The sequence below is a fragment of the Lissotriton vulgaris genome, chromosome 2_1, assembly GCF_964263255.1.
Source record: "Lissotriton vulgaris chromosome 2_1, aLisVul1.2, whole genome shotgun sequence".
Taxonomy (NCBI): Eukaryota; Metazoa; Chordata; class Amphibia; order Caudata; family Salamandridae; genus Lissotriton; species Lissotriton vulgaris.
The window spans coordinates 361,871,228-361,887,474 of NC_141687.1; the positions used below are offsets into that span (position 1 = coordinate 361,871,228).

Genomic DNA, 16,247 nt, shown 5'->3' on the forward strand with positions numbered 1-16,247 from the left:
ACTATGGTGTGATAGACGACCTCCGAGATTGAAGTCATGGCTTGGGAGCATGGCCTTTTGTAATACTAATTGTGTGGAGTACTCTACACAGGTCCCTAGTGCGTCCAGACCTGTTTATATTTGGGGACCATATCGCTCCTACATTACCAAGATTGCTGCTGACCGTCAGTCTCAACCAGAAAATCACATAGTTCCTGAGGGGATTGGCTGATTTGCCCTGCAATTGTAAACTATATACATCTGTTTTATATCCGCTTGATTTTTTGCCCCTTGATGTCATTTTTGTGGGACTGAGTTTCATGCTATTACATATATGATATAATGTTAGTGTCGTTGTATATGCCTTTATTTTGTCCTTCTTCATTTCCTCTTTCTGTGCCTTCTATTTCACATAGCCCTCCATTTATACAGGTCATTGTTTTTTTTAGTAGCCCGAACGATATACCATGTATTAATGTGTGTGTTGTATGCGCGCTTTCTATTTTTGAAACCATTCCCCCCGCTATATGTAACGTGAAATACATCATTGTCTTATTATTTGAAAATGATAAAGTTTTTTAAAAAAAATGCCTTTAATTTTTGTATTTGTTTATAAAACAAAAAGCGTTGTCATTTACAACGCCATTCCTTGATTAAGTAATCACAAAGGGGGAAAACACATTTTCAATGCCAATATCTCAAAACAATGTCATTGCAAGACCTATTGCATTGTAAATGCTTGTTAATCTTTGGGAGCGCTTGAGGGCTGGGGCTTTAGCCAGGGATGCAAGTGTGGGGAACTTAGCTTCTCTGGCCTTGTACTAATAATGTATCTATGAGACGAGGACACCCATGGGCATCTCTAGTTTGACCAGGACCTACTTGGAAATAGTTCTTTAAATTAATGCTCTGGCCATAAATAGAAATAACAATAGCTCATCAAGCATAAGGTCTAGAGCATAATTCCAGTGGCTCTGGAATCATGACAAAGTCCTCTAGCCAGCAAAATTGGTTGCTATGATGTGAAAGGTGACAGCTTACTGGTCCTTCTGAACTAGAGAAAGGGAGCAACTTAAGAGAATCTCTAGGTGTCAAAGACAGTGCAGGCCAGCCTTTCCAAATATCAGTAGTTGACATTGTAGCTCCTAAATCATGACTATGCATTTCTTGAATATTACATCCACCTAAGCTGCTGAATTGTTTAGACCTCATGTTTCCAGAGTTATCTTGGTCCATCCAGATGTTCTCATTCAGCTCTTTCAATCGACTGGGCCATGTGCCGATCTTCCAGTGGATCAGCTTGACTGTTCCCCAAAAATGCATTCTGGCTGTTCAGCTGGTAAATGGGTTCTCCTCTGTGCCAGTCACAGCAGCAAAGCAATAGCTGGCTTCCCAGACTCGGGCCAGTCGCAATGAGGAATTATAGCAATGCAGATAATCCACTCCTGCTCACGTTGTCCTCTTTTCTACTACTTGGTTAGACGACATTGGTGCACTAATACTGGCTGAGAGGTTCAGCAGCTACAACCCTCTGATGGTCAATACAGGCCACAGCTTACCAGAGAGTCTGCAACATTTGAAAGTTGAGATGCTCCTGTAATCATGAAGTTCCACCCTGTCCTTGTTGCTGAGCAAATTATAGTAAATGGGGAATGGATGAGTTTCAGCTAGGCAGGTCATACATATACTGACCAGAGGGTAATAGGCTTAGACCACCCTCACAACATCCAGGTACATAAGTTTTAGGGAGGGAAATGAAAGGGTGTATATACATATTTGTATATTCGAAATGGACATAATCAGCGTATATTTTTATTAAAGGTTTTGTAGATCTATTCAGTTTGTGTATATTTCTACAGGCATTCCCATTGAAAACTAACTATAAAAGTTCCCTTCACCTTCGATCTATCTGCTGCAAAGTTGACAGAAATTCAGCAGGTACTTGCAAGTCGCTGTGGGTGTCTACTGTAACGAGGAGGAACGTAAGAACGAGAGGGTTGTCAGCTAGCTAAGAAGGTCTGTGGCTGTTAATTGTACACAAAACCAGAGAGAGGGGGGGGGGATAAGGAGCTACGTAAAGGTCCAGTGACTCATGCTCCCGAAAAATACACTACAACCAACGAGAGTCACTGTTACTAACCGAGGAAATCAAAGAAAGAAAGCTGTTGTCGTTCTACTACTGTGATTACTGGGGACAGTGTGTCCTGTACTTGGTGCCCTCACACACCCCGAAGGATGTCATGATTCATCATTGGGCTATTGCTCCTCATCAGGCCGGCGCTGCAATGCCCTACAGGGCTCCCGAAGGGTCATTTTTTTGGAGATCTTTTAGATAAGGCCGTAAGAGTGCGTGGGGGTGAATGGCAGTAGTGTCCTAACGTTAAGTTAAAAAATGACTGGAGGGGTGCCTAGAAAGTTTATTGAGAAAGAGTCCCTCTGTCACTAGTAAAAATCAAGAAGTTAGTGCTGCTGTGAGGGATGTAGTTGCCCTCTGTAGCTAGGTTTGTGACACACCCCAGTAGGTATGTTTTTTAGGCTGCAGAGATTGGGAAGAGTAGTCTGGGCGATTGTTGTAGATGTTCGAATTTTAATGTTTTACTTATGAAAAAGCTAGATAGCTTGGAAAGGGATATAGCCTTTATAAAGAAAATTACAGTGCATCTCCTAAATCGGGAGGAACTGCATAAACAAAAAACATTACAAGCACAATTTGCACTTACAAAAACTCTGGCTATATCTGTGCGACCAGTCGCACCTAAACAGCTAGGAAGAGAGGCCACAATTAAACATAACATACAATTGGCCAATTTAGGAGCCTCCAAAGCCCCAGGGGAATCAAGACTTAACACCTTGGCTAATCATACAGTAGCTAAAACACCTGATAGGCTGAGTTCATATGCTGATATGGCAAAATGGAGTAGACTAATTCCACAGCATAGAGTTATACAGGAGGCAAATGATATAGCTAGGAGAACAAAGTGGAGTACTAATTTACCAGTCACACCCGGTAGACGCTTTAGTGGCACCGTTTACATGACCGAGGTCCCCTAAACTTGGAGGTAACAACTCTCATGAAAATAGTGAGTCCATACGTAACAAGGCCATTCACTGGCTCCATAATGTAAGAGGGTGCAGATCAGTGATCAGAGAGGATTTGACTAATGTAAAAAGACTCTCCCTACCTAACTCAGTAACTGACTGCATTGAATTAAACTTTGCCAACTACGAAATAGCAGATAATCTGGCAGCCCTGGAGTTTAGGACATGCCCTCCTTGGCATTCCAACATTCAGATTAGACATAACCCTTTATGGACTAGATCCAGTGCCGATGAAGCATCAGGACTTAACAATATAGACTGACTGTCAGAGGATATTAATTGGGTTAATTTTTCTCACATACATACCCTGGACAAATATAAGCATCAGTACAATCTCACCATAAGATCCTCTGATATGTCAGCTAGGAAACTTAACGTTGAGTCCACTGATGAGGTTGCATCACCTGGGGAAGAAAAGAACATGGAAGTGGCTAAAGCCCCGAATCATTATCCAATAGCAGAAGAAAGTATAACATCTGAAGTAGCCAACACGAAGTCAGTGGTAAATTTAAACACAAACACCATCAAATTATTTTCCTGGAACATAGTGGGACTCCAAAAGAATATGACAAACCCTGAATGGAATGCTTTTGTAGACAGCTTTGACATCTGCATGTTTCAGGAAACCTGGAGTACATCTCCCCTGTTTAAGTGTGGTCATTCCACTCACTTTATTCCTGCCTCCAGTACAGGAAGGGGCCGCCCATCGGGAGGTCTGTTGGTATGGATTAGTGTGGCCCTGAACTGGACAGTGACTGTCCACACTTATCTTCTCAGGACATTCTTCACATTACTGTTAAGGCCCCCCAATGTGGAAGCTCAATGGAGCTATTTGATGTGTATGCTAGAGGATCTCCGGGAGGCCAGACCTCACCCACCATAGCCATATTGGATGCGGAACTAGCAGCCATTTCCCCAAAATCTGGAGTAATAGTAGGGGGGAGATTTTAATTGTACCTATGAACCCCTCGGTGAGGAAGACCTGACAGGATCTAATGATGAGGACTTAAATCAGTCCATACCGCCCTTATCATTACCGTTAATCAAAAAATGGACACCTAGAGTAACCCAACTAAATGCCTTGACACAAGAACACAACTTACGTGCCCTTAATGGTAGAACAATCTCAGATCCCAACGGTGCAATGACCTATAATCAACTAAGCTGCCCATCTCGCATTGACTGTATTCTGCTCGACATAGGTTCATGGAGTAAACTAATTGACATGGAAGTAAGGCAGAAACACGATAGTGACCACAATCCGCTCTGTATGGAACTTAGTTGGGGTAATGAAAGGGCAGGGATAATAGGCCCACTAATGACCACAAAAGAGGTGGCTCTGTCTAACTGCAAGTGTAAATTAAAATGTATCAAGGTGACATGTCAAGAAGAGAACCTAATTTGCATTAAAGAAATAGTAGAAACAGGAACCATGGAACTTCTATCCTGTAACCTGCTGTATACCAATGAGAAGTGTGCCAATTTCATGGATGCCTATAAAGATCTAACTGAGAAAATTGGCTAATTTTTTGTTATGGAAAACATCAAAGTAGGCACAATGAAAAATAAGTCAAAAGTAGGCACACCCTGGTACACTGCAGGATGCAGAACAAAGAGGCAGGCTATAGCAAATGCAATTAGGAATAATGATCCCATTGCTGTGCGGATGGCAAGAAGGGATTACAAAGCCTGCATTATTAACGTAAAGAAGGAATGGGAGGAAGATTATTGGCAGCAGCTTAAGGACGCCGCAACCTTGAGGAATTCTACCCAGTTCTGGTCTTTGATAAATAACTATGATAGGAAAGGAGCAGAGCCACTCCAAAATCACATAACTGAGCACCAATGGTACTCCCACTTCTCTAGTTTATATTGCGTAGAAGAGGAGATATGCCAATCGTGAACAGAACCAATGGAAGCCCTCTCTACTGAGGAATTAGCAGCAGCAGAGCCCTTTACAGTACAGGAATTTTCTGAGGCAATCAGGTCTATCGTCCCCTCTAAAGCCGCTGGCCCCGATGGCCTACCGGGTGACCTTTATTTGCATGATCCAAAACTGTGGTCCGACTATATTGCCCCACTAATGAACCTAATTCTCCATGGTTACCCTGTTCCAGATTCATGGAAGGGGGCTGAAGTAGTGACAATCTCCAAAAAAGGTGACAGGGAGGACCCTGCAAACTATAGGCCAATCAGTTTAATTGATGCTGTTCAAAAAATAGTTGGCAGGGTCATCATAAACCGAGAAAACAAGTGGTTAGAAGGGAGGAATATCCTGTCCCACTTCCAAGCGGGGTTTCGTAAGAGCGTGGGCACAATGGACCTGGTATTTAGGTTCTGGGCAACATACTGGAAAACTGTAACCATCAAAAAGGGGAACCTATACCTGGCCTTTATTGATCTAAAGAGTGCTTTCGATCTGGTCCCTCGTGATAAACTCTGGAGGGTGCTGCTGGATATGGGGATCCCGCGATACCTACTAGAGCTTACAGCCAAACTCCATCAAGATAATTATGCCAAGATAAGATGGGGTAGGCAGGGTCAGCTAACAGAGAAAGTGCCTGTGAATCGAGGAGTACACCAGGGCTGTGTGATGGCCCCAACATTGTTCTCCCTATTTGTTAATGGGGTGGTAGACCATTTGAGGGAGGACAATGCCGATGCCCCGGTCCTGGCGGGAGAAAAAACACCCTCACTCCTCTTCTCTGACGACACGCTCTTGCTCTCCAAAACCCCTTCTGTACTCCAGAAACTGCTAAATAAATTCAGTCTGTTCTGTGAGGAACGTGGGCTGACCATTAATACATCTAAAACCAAGCTAATGGTCTTGCCCCCTTCAAAGAAGGCAAACAAAATTAACATCACTCTTGATGGGACCCCCCTGGAGGTGGTGGAGAATTTTGATTACCCAGGAATTCGGTTAAACAATAAAATGAAATGGGACTCTCACATCTCCAAGATGTTGATAAACCTGAAGAGAGTGTCTGGTGCTATTCTGAGGAGCCAGCGCATGTCTGCAAGTAGGTCCATAGCCCCTGCACTTGCAGTCTATGAAGGAAAAGCACTGGCTTCTGCAGTTTATGGATCTGAACTTTGGGGCAGTGTAAATATAATAGACTTGACTAGAGCTGAAAATAAGTTTTTGAGGGACCTAGTTTCTCTCCCCACCTCCACTCCCTTGAAGCCTCTTCTCCACGATATGGGCAAACGCTCGATATCAGATATAGTTCGCCTTCGTCCTTTGCTGTTCTGGGTGCGCCGGAGGAGGACCCCAGAACTAGCAAACTACGCTCAGGTAATGGACGAACTTATCGAACTAAACGGTGCGAACAAGATTCTGTGGCTAACCAAACTCAAACAGATGGTCACCAAGGTGGGTTTGGCGGAATCCTGTATTACACAGACCCCCTCCGCCAAAACAAGTAATGAAGAAAATCTATTGGGAGTGGTGCCAGACTGAGGAACTTAGGAACACTAAGTGGGGAGTTTTAACTGCTCAATTTTTAGAGCATAAGCCCATCATGAGGTTCAAACCTTTTTTAGATTTTATTCAAAGACCCAAAGATAGAGTCATCTTTTTAAAAATGAGATACGGGACACTTCCACTAAACAAATTCGTGGTTGGTTGGAAAAGTAGTCAGGCCCCAGATGGCTCCTGTCCATGTTGCCCATGTAAAACTGAATCCTTACCGCATTTCTTGTTTGGATGTAAAGCATATAAATATGCAGGAGCAAAATGGTTGAAATCGGTATGCTTGTTGATAGGGGTAAGAGATTTTAGAGTTGCTCTTCGTATCCTTTTAACTGATACAAGCTCCCTAGCTGTTGTATGCAGAGTTGCTAAATACCTATCAATTGCATGGTATATCCGCTCTAAGTCGCTAAACTATAAAAATGTTTAGAGCCTGCAGGAATAGAATCCTTGTTTGTACATTACTGTTATCAATTGAGAGGTCGCTTAAAAATCTTATTTTTAACTGTATATATGTATTTTTATTGTTTTTAAATGTGACTCATCACTGTATGAAATAGCTACAAATCGCTCTTTTTAATCTATTTTTACTCTCTTGTCACAATGTATGTTTGTTTGTACTTTAATGATATTTTATATCGAATAAAGTATAATAAGAGTTTTTTTAGGTCGACATGTTTCGCAAAATTTACCGGTCTCAGGAGGAGATTCCATGCGCTTCTTCAGGACCAGAACGCTTGTAGTAGTAGAGAGAATGGATTTGTGGCCTGTGGTACTTAATCTAATGCCACTTAGAAGGTAAGGAAGTAGTATTCTGGACCGACAAAAGCATAAAAATAAATTAGAATTGAGTTTTTATACATGAATATTTAAGGCCGCCAAAAAAGTGGCCTGGGTCCTCCATTGGTGGACCAGGTGCTTGTGGTCGTTCTTTTTTTATTATTAGCATACATCATGTGAGGCTATAGTGAGCTATGGAAAAAAGTTAATAACATTATAGGACGAACAACCATATAGGTTTACGTGTGAACGTTTTGAGCCATGGCGAAAATGCTAAATTATGATTGCAGAACAGACAAGACATATTGTACCCAATAGCATTGTCAAGATCGCCATAGTCGGTAGGCAAGCTATGGTGCATATGACATATACATATACTAGGTCCCACCATTGATGGTAAACCTCAGGTCACTGTGTACAAGTAAGAGCAGGTAAGTATTGGTCGTAATGTGCTCACCCAAGATTAGCGGGAGGAAATCCCCATGAGAATCGGCTGAGAGTCCCTCAAGACCTGTTGCAAGCATTCGTAAAATTAGGCATTGGTAGCGTGACATAGAAAAGCAGCACATGGCCGCTCTAGGTGGCCAATTAAACAAACAATGCAGCGGAGAAATATCTACTTGCAGTTCCTCGTAGGAAAGGATGCCCGTACACCTACCCGACCTTACGCCGTCTCCGCTGGTACTGGGACATTGCAGATGCAGTGTTTATGCAGTGCTCTGGAGACCGGCCTGGGGGTGTGGCAGTTCTGGGTCACGTGTGGAGCTGTCAAGCAAGAGATGTGCTTGGAGTCTGCACGCTCGTGCTATATTGAAATGGTCAACCCGATGAAATCGGGGAAGTGTGAGTGGGTATTACTGCAGGAGAAATAATCAGTTATTTCTAGGAATGCAAACCACGTTTGGGGTCGCCGAGTGAAAATGAGAAAGTTAGAGTAAATGTATGGAAATCACGCGTTGGACCGCAGAGCCACGGACGTGCTTGGCGATTGTATAAGCATGGATGGGTGCCATGTTGAGATGGTCATCCCGGTTTATTAAAAGGTTAATAAAGGTAACCAAATTGAGAGATGCCCAATTTTTGTGATGGCACCTATATCGATCTCTTGCATGCTACAATGTGGTGAGACTAGGGAAGAAAAAACCACTGAGTGACGTGATTAATCATGGTGAACAGGTCCTAATGTGATGAGGGTATGGCACTCTTGGATCACGTGTCGTATTTGTTGAGCACTGAAAAATGCTCAGCAGGTAAGTACGCATTTGCTGGTGTCACACATAAGCGATGTGTCCGGTTCTTGGTTTGCATGGTAATTACCATAACCCTTAATAATGTACGTCATGAATGTTGTAGTTGTACTAAATGCCAGGAGGATACTCAATGGGATTTGTAGAGGTCATTTAAGGCCATACTGCATAGTTTCCAAATGTAGTGTTGATATGCTTTGGGCCAAGGTATAAACCAGGCGACTAAGAGTGTCATAGGAGTTCTATCCAAGGGATTTCATCGTTAAGACCCTGCGTGTTCGTCTGTAGTCAATGGACCCATCTCTGTTTTTTCTGGAACAGTGTTGCAGTGTTCCACTGTTCCACTGAGGGTAGGTCTCTAAAATAGTCCAGTAAAGTGGCTCAGTCATGTGTTTCTCTATGTAGTGTGTGCTCATTTTTGTAGTCCTGAGTCTGCAGCGCACACTGCTCCTATGTTCATTCATTCTTACCCTGAATTGTCTGGTTGTCATCCACTCATAGAGGAGATTACAGGCACACCTAATGAGGTAAACATAGTTTTTGGTGTTGCAGTTGGTGTGTGTGTGTTGTGTCCATTTTATGTCACCAAGCTGAAGATTCTCGGTGTGGGTGGTCAGGGTGCAGACATTGCAATTACCACAAGGGTAATGTCCTTTTACAGTCAGGAGGTCCCATAAAGTTGTTTGATCAGTTTAGTGTGAGGTCTGGTGTGGACTAATAAGTCTTTGAAGTTCTGTGTGTATGTAAAGGCGAATCTAGGGCGCTCCAGGTTAAGGTCTCCTGTATTGATAATGTGCCAATCTTTAAGTACTATATTTCTTACTTTGTTGGACTTAAGCATGAATGTGGTCACACATGTGACGACGTCCTCGTGTGGTTTAAGGTGACTCTCCAAAAGGGCATCTCGATGGTTGTTGCGTGCTCTTTTTCTTGTATTTCTGATGGTTTGCTTGGGGTAGCTCCTTTTCTCTAGATTCGCACTTAGCCTGTCAGCCTTTAGTTTGTAGTCATGGATGGTACTGCAATTTCGTCTTAGCCTCAGAATTGTCCATGAGGGAGAATTTCCCTCAGGGCTTTAGGATGGTGGCTGTTGTAAGGCAAGAGACTATTGTGGTCAGTGGGTTTTCGATATGTTTTTGTGGCAGCTGCTATCCAGTTTGATCAATAAAACCAGGAAGGGAATTTCCTTTGTTGAGGTCGAGAGGGTGAACTTCAGTAAAGGATCCTGCCGATTTATTCAATCATGGAATTCAGTACAGCGTTTCTCCGTGCCAGTCCAAAGCATCAGAATGTCATCGATGTAGCGTTTCTGTTCTTTTATCTCCTTGAAAAGGGGATTGTTGTCTGTCAGTATATGTAGTGCCTAAAAATTCGCCATATACAGACATGCCAAACTCGGCGCAAATGTACTACCCATGCATGTCCTGTGGACTTGGTGGTAGATCCTGTGTGGGATCTGAAAAAGTTGTTCTTCAAGGTCAATTCCATACATTCCATGATGAAGTCAATTGGTAGAGGTGTTGTGGTTGTAGTAGTCCTGAGGGCCTCTTCAATCACTCTGATGGTAGCCTCGTGTGTATAGTGCCACCACGTCAAGAGTAAAAAGTAGGGTGATCTCTTGGGGTTCCGGGAGGTTCTGAATGAGGCAGATAGTGGCTTTTGTATCCTTCAAGAATGATGGTGTTGTCTGGACCAAGGGTTGTATAAAGTGGTGACAATATTGGCTGAGAGGTTTGAGGATAACGTTAATCCCAGACACAATAGGCAAGCACGTCTCTTGCTTGATGGCTCCACGCGTGACCTGGAACTGCCACACCCCCATGCCGGTCTCCATAGCGGTATATAAACACCGCATCAGCAACGTCCCAGTACTGTCGGAGAAGGCTTGAGGTCGGGTAGGTGTACGGGCCTCCTTTCCTACGAGGAACTGTAGGTAGATATTTCTCTGCTGCATTGTTTGTTTAATTGGCCACCAAGAGCAGCCATTCGCTGCTTTTATCTGTCATGCTCCCAATGCCTAATCTTATGAATGCTTGCAACAGGTCTCAAGGGACCCTCAGCCGATTTTCATGGGGATTTCTTGGGTGAGCACATTATAACCAATACTTCCCTGCTCTTACGTATACACAGTGACTTGAGGTTTGCCATCAATGGTGGTACCTAGTATAGTGTATATGTCATACGCACCATAGCTTGCCTACCGACCATGGCGTTCTTGACAATGTAACTGGGTACTATATGTCTTTGTCTGTTCTGCAATCAAAATTTGCTATTTTCGCCGTGGTTCAAAACGTTCACACTTAAACCTATATGGTTGTTCGTCCTGTATTGTTATTATCTTTTCTCCATAGCTCACTATGGCCTCACTTGATGTATGCTAATAATTGACAAATACGACCACAAGCACCTGGTCCACCAAGGGGGGACCCAGGCCACTTTTTTGACTGCCTTAAATATTCATGTATAAAAACTCAATTCTATTTTATTTTTATGCTTTTGTCGTTCCAGAATACTACTTCCTTACCTTCTAAATGGCACTATATTAATGTCCAAAGGCCACAAATCCATTCTATCTATCACTACACACTTTCTGGTCCTGAAGAAGCGCATGGGATCCCCTCCTAAGACCGGTAAATTGCACAAAACATGTCGACCTAAAAAACATACCCACTAGGGGTGTCAGACAAAACTAGCTACAGAGGTTCATTACATCCCTCACAGCAGCACTAACCTCTTGGTTTTTACTAATGACAGAGGGACATTTTTTTCCACAATAAACTTTCTCGGCACCCCTCCAGTCATTTTTTAACTTCACATCAGTACACTACTGTCACTCACCCGCACGCACCCTTACGGCTCTGAAAAAGTGACCCTTCGGGGGACCCATAGGGCATTGCAGCACCGTCCTGACGAGGAGCAATAGCCCAATGATGAAGCCTGACATCCTTCGGGTAGTGTGAGGGCACCAAGAACAGGACACACTGTCCCCTGTAATCATAGTAGAAGAACGACGACGGCTGTTCATTGTACTCCTGGTAAGTTTTCTCTTCTTCTAGGGCTTCCTCAAACACCAGGACGTAACTCCTATCCAGTTGCATTTGACTATAGACAGACTTTGAGGCAACTTGGTCACTGAGATCTTCCTCTATTTCAGAGGACAGATTCTGGGCGAGCAAGCTTACCATCAGCTTCATGGGTGAAAAGGTAGCTGTAGGAATGCTCATTGTGAGCTGTGTTTGTGTCAACAACTGACTTAGCTAATAATGCTGCCAGTGTTGAAATAGATGGTGTTATCGTCGAAGGCAGTGTCATCGGTGAAAGGAGGGACATCTATGGATTGGTTGTCAAAGGTGTCATCATTGTCGATGGTATTGCTGTTGACGGGATTTTCGTTGTCGATGACTATCACCAAGTCATCGATGAGACTTGTCTCATAGGAACTCCAATGAGAATGCTGTCGACAACAATGTTTTTTTTATGATTGATGAGGATGATTTCATAGTTACCAGTGAAGACAGCATTTAAGCCAGGACCGCTTATTAATTGGATTTTCGCTCTGTTTTTGTGCATGTTGGCGTTTGTCCTTCCTGTAGTGTTCTTCAGAGAAACTGCAGATGCATTGTTCTTTCAGGAACTCTGGACGTGGGCCATGTAGGCACTTTTTATGGAAAAATTAGAGTACCTCTTTTCTTACTACTTTAAAGCTGGTTGCGGTGTCTATGGTTAGCCACACAGATTCCAGGGGACATGGCCACATACTGCTAAACCTTCCAATTTGAGGACATTTGACCCACAATCTGCCTTATCTGCAGAAGAAGATGAAAATATGCTGATCCCTGCTAAACGTGACAAATCAGAATACACCCTACCACTTTAAATCTGTCTGCAATGTGTCCGACTAGCCAGACTGAACCTTAGGAAATGAATCCTATTATTGCTATCCCTTCCCATTGTGAAGATATGATGCCCAATCCGACTTTATCAGCATTAGAAGAACCAAGTTTGCCGTCGGGAACCAAATACTACCTACCACTTTAGAGCTGGTCGCAATGTTAATTCTTGGATACTTGGTTACATCCTGCTAACCCTTCCCTTCATTGAGAAATGGCCTGCAATCTACCTTTATCAGCATTTAAAAATAAAAGTATGTTGAACCCTGCCAACCAGGAAAATCAAACTATTCTTACCATTTTATGGTTACCCTGGCTGATTCTGTCCTGCTGCTACGCCTAATGGCAGATATGTCGCTAACAACATGCTGATATCAGCATTTGAAGCACATTGACACCCACCCCACCAGAAAATGTACACACTCCTAACGTTAATCAAAAATATTTTGATGACAGTGACATCCTTTGGTGCAGTCTTTAAAATATTGCTCTCAAGTCTGCCCTTCAGCAGATGAGCTTTTACTCACTTGCAGTGTTGTATAGACTCATTTGTATAGTGCTTATTACCCGTACGCAGCGGGCTGAAACACCCAGACGGATTGCAAGCTACGTATGTGAGTAGTTGCAAGTTTTTTTTCTTGTTTTGAGGGTATGTGGGAAGTGTTTTCATGTTGTGCGTGATGACTACTGAGGTACGGTTATTATGTTATGGGACACAGAGTCTGTCCGTGTGATAAACGAGTGTTTGTGACAGACAGAGATGCTCATTTGAATTGTAATAAGGAACAATAGCCATATAGGCATCTACACTGCACCAGCATAACAATAGGGGCAGCAGAATTATATGTGCGTGTACACCAAAAAGTTCAGCCCTTCTGGAGTATCCCTCATGATGGAGCTGTTAGTAACATTTGTGCAGTGTTTAGTCATAAGGGTGTCCACGAGCTTTTCGGATGACAAACCTGTACACCAGAAGGAGAAAGGAGGGACTAATGGAGAAAGCAAAGTGGACTAAATGATATTTTCCAAAGTTTGAAGGGTATAGGGAAGGGTACGTATCCCACTAAACTTCTTCAGTGGATGCAACAAATGCCTTTTTTCTAGTCTCAGTTAACATGAGTGTATCAGAATTGTTTTTTCACCTGTTTTTCTTATCCTCCAAAGGTACTCTGTTTTCAGTCCACTTGGCTTAATATTGTCTTAACAGTTATTAGATCATTATTTCTAAATTGATGATTCTGCCTCAGCACCATCTTATGATAGATCTTTCTTTTTACCTGCATTATTACGTGGGTATTGTAACTGATTTTGAATTATGACAAGCACTGCTTACAAAACCCATCATTCCTTCCCACTGTCTTTAGATATGCTCTTAACCCTCATCCTCTCCCTTTTTACTTTCATGGACCCCAGACACTCAACAATGTTCCTTCCATGATCCCTGTCCTTCTTGACTCTTATTCTCAACCCCTCCCACTTGTGATCCTACTTCATTTTTTCTTACCCTCTTTCCCAGATCAATTTCCCCTCTGCTCTCATCCACACCCCTCTATCCTCATGTATTTTCCCTGTTAATCTGTGTGCAGTCATCATGCCCGTTCCTTCTCTTCCTCACCTTTTGCTGCTAACCTTTACCCTCTTCCCCCAGAAAGGGAAGCGGAGGCTTCAAACTTGTCCATACTGTCAGATGTGTCATATGTTCCATATGGTTAATGCTTTTTTTTTCAGACCCATGACTCTTGTTAAAAAGTGTGTTAATGACCTCTTTATCTCCAGGATGTGACGAAGTTCTGTATCAGCTGGACAAAGGGACCCAGGGTTCATTAACAGTGTACGTGATCCCAGAATCATCTACCCTTCTTCCTCAGGTAGATGCTTTTCTTTTTCAAACAGTCTTGCCACCAATATGCCTCTATGTCAGAAGAGGTCTTGTCCTCTAGCTTGCCCTACCTCTCTGGAGTTCTCTCCTCCAAGATGCATATGGGGAGGGAGAGGGAGAGAGAGAACATTACTATAATATCACTATGCGGGAAGGACTGGAGAGCTATTTTCATGAAGTTTTTCCCATTACCCTACGTTATAGTATTTCAATTATTTATTTTTACAGTTAATACAAAGACAGTACATGTCTCAAGCCAAAGGATTTGGCAGGTAATGGTAGATTGCAGCTAGATATTTAGATAGTGTAGGTGAGCAGCGGGCCCCTGGATGATCTGATTTATAATATTTATGGACGGGGCTGAATGTCATTGCAGAATACTTCATATAACTAAACTAACTCCGCATCAAATGTCGATGCCATAACAAGCTCCTCTACATCATGCGCTGTGCTCTTCGCAAAGAGAAACCTGCCTACCTCAGAAATTAAACTCTTCCTTCACAACCAAAGAAGCATACCTCGGTCAGCACCACTGTCCTTTGGCTCAAACAAAGAAAGGCATTCACCTTACTGAAGGGTGAACATAACAGTCAACACGCCTCTTCTCAGGGACACTCTTTTACAACACATTAGAGCCACCACCAACTTCTTTCCTTTGAAGAAACCAATGCAAATCAACCTCTTCTCCCATTTTCTTTACCCTTTTGAAGTTCATTACAAAACTTATCCACCATCCCTGCCAAAAAGACTGTCACCTGCTCTGAAGAGAGCATCTGCAGCATCAAAGAGGATACACTGTGTCCTCAGTTGAGCAGCAGATTTCTGTAAGGCAAGATTTGTTCTGCCATATTTATTGTCCTTTCTACCCTTTCGGCCTTGCAGGGTATTGGTGTCTACATAGGCAAGCACCGTAGTGCTGTGATGGAGAGTCTGCATCTACCTTCTCTGAGAGTGGAAGAGGTTCTGGCTGTTGTGAACAAGAAAGCGGAGCAGATCGTCCAAGCCATGTGTTTCAATGATGATGCTATTATGGCTGCATTATCTGATCGAATTCCTATTGGCCAGTTTACTAAGGAGGCTTATGCAGACAGCAGACGAGCATTCAAATCCAGCCCAGGTACATGATGGTGGGAGTTTTGTGATGGTTGCTGGATTGGGAGCTCTAGATTACATTATGGGTGCACTATCAGAAAGCTTTTGACCTCATGCTAAACCTAAATAAAAGCTTATAGTGGTGAGCCAGTATTTAGTTTGCATTCTTTTGTAAATGATATATACTTTTACACCATGTGGGTGCACTTTACCATCTCCTTCAGGAATGCTTTGTGGTGTCACCCAACATGTTTTTGATGCTGTCTGATTGGTGTCTGTGGTGTTTTCTGCCCCTGCACCTATCTTTGATCCATTTCTGTGTCTGACAGTTCAATATGCCTGCCCTACTCTCTTGCTCTGCGCTCTTTGTATTGACATAAGTCCCCTCCCTTTGATGTCTCCTCTAATTTGCACTAACTGATTCCCTCTGTACATGCCATGATTTCTACCTCTACCTGGCCCTCTTCTGTGCCTTCTCTGCACCCCCCCTACCTGATTACTTAGACCCCTGTGCCTGTTCTGAACTGTTCATTTGCTCTCTAGAGATCTGTGTCTTCTCCCTTCCGATCTATACTTTGATCACTCACTTGGTCCGCCTTCTGATTGCTTCTTCTGCTGTGCGTAGACTGAGATGCTTGTGCACCCTCCTTCATGTGCTTGCTTTGATACAAATTTAGTAGCATCCTCAGTTGGGACACCTACCCACTCTGCTGCGGTCCATGCTCCTGCAATCCTTTGCCTTCTCGTAATACCCAATACTCTTGCTCTTATCTCTGCTGTCCTTCTATGCCAAGTACTGATCTCCTCTC

General features: G+C 43.1%; 1 protein-coding gene across 1 annotated transcript in view; it reads left to right on the forward strand.

Annotated features, from left to right (window-relative positions):
• PIGS (phosphatidylinositol glycan anchor biosynthesis class S) overlaps positions 1 to 16,247 on the forward strand; it is a 176,403-nt gene that overhangs the window by 89,580 nt on the left and 70,576 nt on the right. Inside the window, exons 5-6 of the mRNA XM_086955161.1 lie at positions 14,244 to 14,335; positions 15,229 to 15,463. Of these exons, the coding sequence (XP_086811287.1) occupies positions 14,244 to 14,335; positions 15,229 to 15,463 (327 nt within the window). The remainder of the gene's footprint in view (positions 1 to 14,243; positions 14,336 to 15,228; positions 15,464 to 16,247) is intronic.